This window comes from Dipodomys ordii, unplaced genomic scaffold (assembly GCF_000151885.1).
Source record: "Dipodomys ordii isolate 6190 unplaced genomic scaffold, Dord_2.0 Scaffold154, whole genome shotgun sequence".
Lineage (NCBI taxonomy): Eukaryota > Metazoa > Chordata > Mammalia > Rodentia > Heteromyidae > Dipodomys > Dipodomys ordii.
In genome coordinates, this window is record NW_012267370.1 from 902,547 (window position 1) to 909,208 (window position 6,662).

Sequence of the window (6,662 nt, forward strand, 5' to 3'; positions counted from 1 at the left end):
TAACATTTAATGCGCATTAGAATATTCCAGAGTGCTAAGCCAGCAGAGACAAGCTCACCCTAGCCCTGAGGGGCCAGAACTCCTCCTGGACACGGACTCTGGTCATAAGCACACAGTTCTGTACTAAACCATGGTTGACCATGGTATGAAGTGCCCCCCCCCGCCTTGCCCCAGGAAAGTCTCCTCTCATGCGATGCAAACCCAAGGTCAGTTAAATAAATTCTCCGTCTAACTTGATATCTTACAATCCTCCTGCTACTGGGGCAAACAGAACTGATGCCCATTCTTGGAAAATATAAAGCTCAACTCACTATAATTAAGCGTCATTTGTGTCCAAATCTCTGTGCTGGATGCTGGGTGGGAAAGCAAGTGAGGGAAGGTGAGTCAAGAGAGTAGAGAGCCCATGGGAGAGAAATGGAGGAAAGGTGATGGATGGAATGTGGCCAAGATGGAGGAGTTAGACAGGGGAGATGATCAGAGCCTGGAAGATAGAGGGACAGAGAATCTTAGTTCCAGGGAGACAGACAGATAAATAGCAAGAGAAAGAGGAGGATGGAGAAACAGGAAGGGACAGACAGGGTGAGCAGAGAGATGGAGAATAAGGAGGCATTGAGAGGGAAGAGACAGATGACGGAATGCAACTGAAATTTCAAGTTACATCTGGATGGCATTTCAAATTGTTCAAAATTCTGACATCCACAAAGACTGGCAGTTTACGTATTAAAAATCGTACTCATCTGCACACCTATCAGTTAATTGATTGGTCTTTGTACCTGCCCAAGCATTGATGGAGTGCTTTACCTATCTGGCAATTTATTGCCTTTTAAAAAAATTTAAAAAGACCTTACCTGGTGGGCTCACAAGTGGCTGGGTGTGTCTAGCTGTAGAGAGGGCTCCTGACCCCTCAAAGCCTACCTCCCTGTCATCTCCTCCATTGGGACCCGCATCTGATGGGAAAGAGTAGGATAGGGACACTCACCTTGATGAAGTGGAGTGACAGAGAAGGATGAGCCTGGCTTGTGGGAAACTGTCACGTATCAAAAACAACGTTGCTTTTATGCTGAGAAGAAAACCACTGCGTGGAAGCCACAGACCTCTCTCTTCTAATAATCCAATTTTTCTGATGAGTATGTGTGGTGATAATCACAGGGTGGGGGGGGGTTCTCATAGTTTTTTTTTCTCTCTCTCTTTTGCTTGCTGTTTCTTTGCTTCTTGATTGTGAGACTTAAACGGAAATTTTGAAATTTTGGGTTTTTTCTTTGCCCTTTACCAGTCATCTGAAAATATGATTTCTTCCCCTTACCACAGAGGTGAGAGGTATCAATGAGATAACAGGGCTCATGAAAAAAAAAACCCACAGTTTTTTTTAAACAAAAGTGTGTAGAGTCAGAAAAAAAATAAGGGAAAAGAATTAAAATCACAGGGGTATCCTAGGTGAGGCAGAGACAGCACTCTGTGTGTGATAAGATATTTGAGGGTCTCTAGCTTAAGAAAGAATGAATCGAAAACATAACTTTGTCCTTCTTCCAGCCTCAGTTTTCCCTTAGGTGGAATCAATAGGGGCACCACCATTTGTGTTGCCCAGGGCGAGGGATCTCTGGACACCCTCATCATACATTCATAGAGAATACATTCATAGGTATATTCATAGAGAAAAAAGTGGGGCATCCACCCCTGTCCCCCACAATTCATGGAATTGAAGAGTTAAGAGTCTTTGGTTCCCAGAATCCACTGAGAGTCACTGAGTGAGAAGGGAGAAAAGTCTTGCCTTACATGTCTTAGAGTTTAAGTGCTCTGGCCTAGCTGCCATCTTACTGAGAAGGTCCGGAGTGGTCCCCAGTATAAATGCATCCAATTTCACACAAAAAGGCTGGAGTGTAGTTTAGGGGGTGGAGTGCTTGCAAGGCTCTGGGTTCCATCTCAAGCACTACAAAAGCAAAATGAAAAAGAAAACTACACCACACACACACACACACACACACACACACACACACACACACACACACACACACACTACAACATTTCTTTTGAGTGTAGTGATGCATGTCTGTAATCCTAGTACTTAGGAGTTTGAGGCAGGAAGATCACAATTTCATTAGCAGCTTGACCCTGTCTCAAAAAACAACCACCACCATTACTATGAAAACTACCATCACCACCACCACCACCACCACCACCACCACCACCACCACCACAATAAAACAGAACTTCACAAAGAAGCCCAGAGGCTTTTTCTGATCCTTTTGTCCTGTTAGGAACAGCATAACTTGATGTTTCTGATATCCTTTGCCTTTGCAATATTATACTCTGAAAAGCTTCAGTTTGTAAGGATGTAGGATTCCAAACATGCACCATCATCTGGTAGCTGACATTTATCTCAATTTTCCACATGCCAGACATGCTTCTTACAAAGAACTGTGTTCAGTCCTCACCAGTCTTTTGCGGTCCATCTGGTCATGACTGCATTGCTGTTATACAGGAGAAAATGGAGGCACGAAGCAGTCAAACAATTTGCCCAAGATCACCGAGTTGGCAGATTACAGAGGGTGTGTATGTTGTTTTCCTTAGTGGGTAGCCTTTGGAGCCCCCAGTTTTCCTGACCCCCAAAGTCTCAGGTTTTCACTTCTCTATGCCATGATAGAGTGGTTCTGGGATTTGGAGATTCCTCTGGGGCCTCGACATTTGTGAGGTTTTAAAGTTGGTCATTATTTGGCAGTTGCATTTTCTCACTTCAGCATGTACCCACTCCTTCCAACAATTAATCAACTGGGAGACCAGCCTCCAGGGGCTTTTCCTGTTGGGCATAGCTGGGCTTCTAGTTTCCTGCTCTTCAGTGTTCTTCATGGCTTGGGGTTCTAGTTATCCTACATCCATTCTGGCCCCTCTGTAAAACTGGCTCCAGGCTTGGGAAAGATAAGTTGCCAACAGCCTTTTTATTCACAAGGTACAAACCTTGTGGCCAGGATCAACCCCTTTGCCCCTTCTTTCATCTGCTCCTTCTCCCTTTCCCTCCCCCCTCCGCCCCCGCCCCATCCTCTTAGCACTCAAAAAAGGAAAGCATCCTTCCTTAATTCAATTTACTTTCCAGGCCCAATTGGCCTGGCAAAAGACCTTAAAAAATTAGCCCAAAGCAGTTAAAAGAAAATGTTACTAGGCTAGTAGTTCAAGGCTGTGATCCTGGCATTTGGGAGGCTGAGGCAGGAGGACTGTGGATTGTGAGTTCAAGGCTAGTCTGGGCAAAAACTTGTCTAGAACAAAGAAAGGGGGGGGAGCTGGGAATGTGGTGGCTTAGTGGTAGAGTGTGTGTCCAGCATGCATGAAGCCCTGAGTTTGATTCCTCAGTACCACATAAACAGAAAAGGCCAGAAGTGTCACTGTGGCTCAAGTGGTAGAGTGCTAGCTTTGAGCAAAAGAAGCTCAGACACAGTACCCAGGCCCTGAGTTCAATCCCTGGGACTGGCAAGAATAAAGAAAGAGAAAAAAAGAGAAAGAAGAGAGAAGAGAGGAGAGGAGAAGAAAGAAAACAAAAACCCAACCTTCTTTACCATTAGTCTGAAACAACTAAAACAACATTCACTGGTTGATTCTGAGATGTTGGGATACATCTGAGACCCAAAGATGGCTCATGTGTGTGCTTGGCAGCTGGAGGAGGTATCATGGTGGAATGAGGACCCTCCACTTGGAGGTCTGAAGGGATCTTGTGTATAACAGAAATTATTACGTGTGGGAGGAAGCAAGAGAGAGGGTGAGGAACATTCTTGTCAGGAAGGAATCTGGGGAGCTGACTGTAAGCATGTCCCCAAGGTTAATAATCCCCTGCTACTTGTGGACTTGGGTCTGAGCATTCCTTACACATCCTGTGTAATTATAAACAGAGGTCGCTTTCCATTCCCTGTACCTGTTTCTGACTGGGTAGGAACTGTTTTTCTCTTTCAGGGTCCTTATGCTTTCCCTAACTATCTTTTACTGTCACTTGCTCCATGACAGTGATTGTCAGAAAGGTGGGATAAAAGCAAGAGGTTAAATTGGCCAAAGGTTTCAAAAAGGCTACTAGAGTGAGGTTTAGGGTGTGGGAGGTATAATGATCTGGAAAGCCAGGATTTTTGTAGAATGAAGGCTGGGGATCAGGTGATTACAGAAGGGCAGAGGTCACTACCTGTCCTCTGTCTTGGACTATATCCTCTTGCACAGGGGATTCTGGGGAAGGGGATTGGGAGGGATAGGAGGTGGGGTGAGGGAGTAGGATTAAACAAGTTGAGAAAACACCCTCAGAGAAGGTTGCCTTTGACAAAGACTTGGGGGCGGCAAGGGAGGGAGCCATGTAGATACCTGTGGAACTCCAGAAGTAACAGCCAGTGGAAAGACTTTGAGGTGAGAGTATATTTGATTTGTTCTAGGTCTAAGGAGGCTGGTATGATTACAGTGGAATGAGTGAGAGGAAGATATGTAGGCGATAAGACAGAGAGGAGACTGGTGGGGTTAGACCATGCAGGAACTTTTAGGCTATGAGAAAGACTTTGGCTTTTACCTTGTGTGAGGAGGGAAGTATGGGAGGTTTATGAGCAGAGAACATATACAAACTGTCAGGATTTAACAGGATTCTCCTGGCTGCTGAATATAGGGTGGAGTGCAGGGGGTTCAGGGGTTTGGGTGACTGGTGACAGTGCCAGTAGTGGAGGTGGTAGTGAGCAGGTGGATTGGAGAAATGTTTTCAATACAGTAACTACAGGATTTGCTGAAGAATGAGTGCTGGGGGGAGGGGGGCAGATCAGGACACAGATGGTGTCTCTAATGGGTGGGTAGGATGAAGTTCTGGACTACTTGCCAGATTGAACTTTTAGGTGAGAAAAAAACAGGAACAAGTTCTATGTTATTTAAGCCCTCGTTATTTCATGCCACTTGTAGCTGAACATAATCCTTCCTGACTCATGACACTATCCTCGACAGAGACCTGAGGGAGAGAGCCACTGTGAGGGATTGCTTCCCTCTTAAGGATGCTGTGAAGGTTGGATAACTGCATGTTTAGAACTGCAGCAGATGGTAGGCATGCAGTAATTCCTTCCAGAATTGAAGGGGATTCTATGAACGGGTGTATTTTGCTATCAGCAGCTTTAGGAGTTTCTCAGTTCCCTTTTCAAAGGGAGAGTGAGAGGAGTAACTAGATGGAGAAAGCAGAAGGAACTTGGGAGGGAAGGAAAAGCAGAGCTGGGGAATAAATAAAGCAGGTTTTCAATCCCCCCTCCCTCCCTTTCTCTCTCTCCCTCTCTCCCTCCCCTCCCCCCTCTCTCTTGCTTCTGTGGGATATGGGTTATGCAGTGTTAAATTGGCTAAGCACAGGTTTTGATTTGTAGCTATATTAGCCACTGTCAACATGCCCAATTTAATTCTTGGTGGCACAAAGAATCAGTGTTTATTGAACTGAAGATAGTAAAAGCTAATCTGACAAAAAATTCCATTTCGTCACTCATTCAACAATGGTGCCACGTCATGGATAATGCTGAGGATCAATGAGAGATTTTTAAACCAGCAAGGAACAATCGGGGGCATTCTTGCTCATGGCAAGAGAGACCTGATAACTGTTCAGGGAAAGTCATGTTTTGATTTCTTTGGTCTCACACTAGGGTGCAGTCTCTGCCTCCAGGGGCTCTGTGCATTGCTGGGGATTCATGCAAGGTTAAGGAGAAGGTAAATATTTCCTCTAGTGGAATATAATCTGCCTGTATTCTCTAGGTCTATTGCTAGCTCACCCAGTAGTTGTGCCTCTGTCAACGCCCAGTCCTCCATTCTAATCTCCTTATTGGCTACCCAGGGCTTCTTTCAACTACCTTCTTTCAACTGGCCTCCGTTGGTTCAGTTCTTTCTCATCGGTCTCCAAATCCTCCCTTGTCCGTCTACATTATCTAGCCTCAGCATTGGTTAACTCCAGACTACCACTGCCCTTTGAGATCCAACAGCCCTCACCATGGCAACCCTATAGGCTATCTGCTTTCTCTTCCTCAGTCCTAGCACCTCCCCATACCAACTAGCGCTTCCTCCTACAGCCCCGCCTCCGTGGCTGCTCACACACCGCCTCTTGGCCTCCTTTTGTCTCTGTATTGGCTAATTTTGCCCTGGTACCGCCCTTTGAAGCCGCAGTGCATGCTCGCCAGACTCTCCATTGGCTACTTGTAGTCATTTTCGTCATCTTGCCTTTACGTCATTGACGCGCGGTTCTTCATTGGCTGTTCTCTGTCTCTATCTTACGTCCCACCGCCTACGCAACCCGCGGATCTCCCACTTTTCAGACCTCTGGGTTCGTTCCCTGCTGTTACCACCGCTTGTAACCATTCCACTTTCCCTGCTGCTTCCACTACCGATCTCATTCAGCTCGCATTAGTTGTTCCGCCTCTCTCGGCATCCTGGGTCCCACACCACCCCTACTCGCGCCTCCCCATTGATTCCCTAATCATCTCGCCTCCCACCCCGCCCACTCTCAGTCATCTCCATTGGCTGCGTGCATTGGCTCTCCAGTCACCCACTTACGTCACCCGCGCGCCGTTACCCATTGGCTTTTTGCTATACCAGTCTTCATCTTGCCGCCTACGCCCCCTTGAGCCCTACCTTCCCGCCCTGGCCTTCCCATTGGCTGCTCGCCCCTTTAGGCCCTGCCCCCGCCGGTCCCG

The 6,662-nt window shown here is 46.6% G+C and overlaps 1 protein-coding gene across 1 annotated transcript in view; it reads left to right on the top strand.

The window, feature by feature from the left end:
* The first annotated feature begins 4,218 nt into the window (after positions 1 to 4,218).
* The window catches only part of Ppp1r3f (protein phosphatase 1, regulatory subunit 3F), a 23,176-nt gene continuing 20,732 nt past the window's right edge, over positions 4,219 to 6,662 (top strand). Inside the window, exons 1-3 of the mRNA XM_013032343.1 lie at positions 4,219 to 4,371; positions 4,948 to 5,040; positions 5,622 to 5,685. Coding sequence (XP_012887797.1) covers positions 5,019 to 5,040; positions 5,622 to 5,685 — 86 coding nt within the window. The 5' untranslated portion in view covers positions 4,219 to 4,371; positions 4,948 to 5,018. The remainder of the gene's footprint in view (positions 4,372 to 4,947; positions 5,041 to 5,621; positions 5,686 to 6,662) is intronic.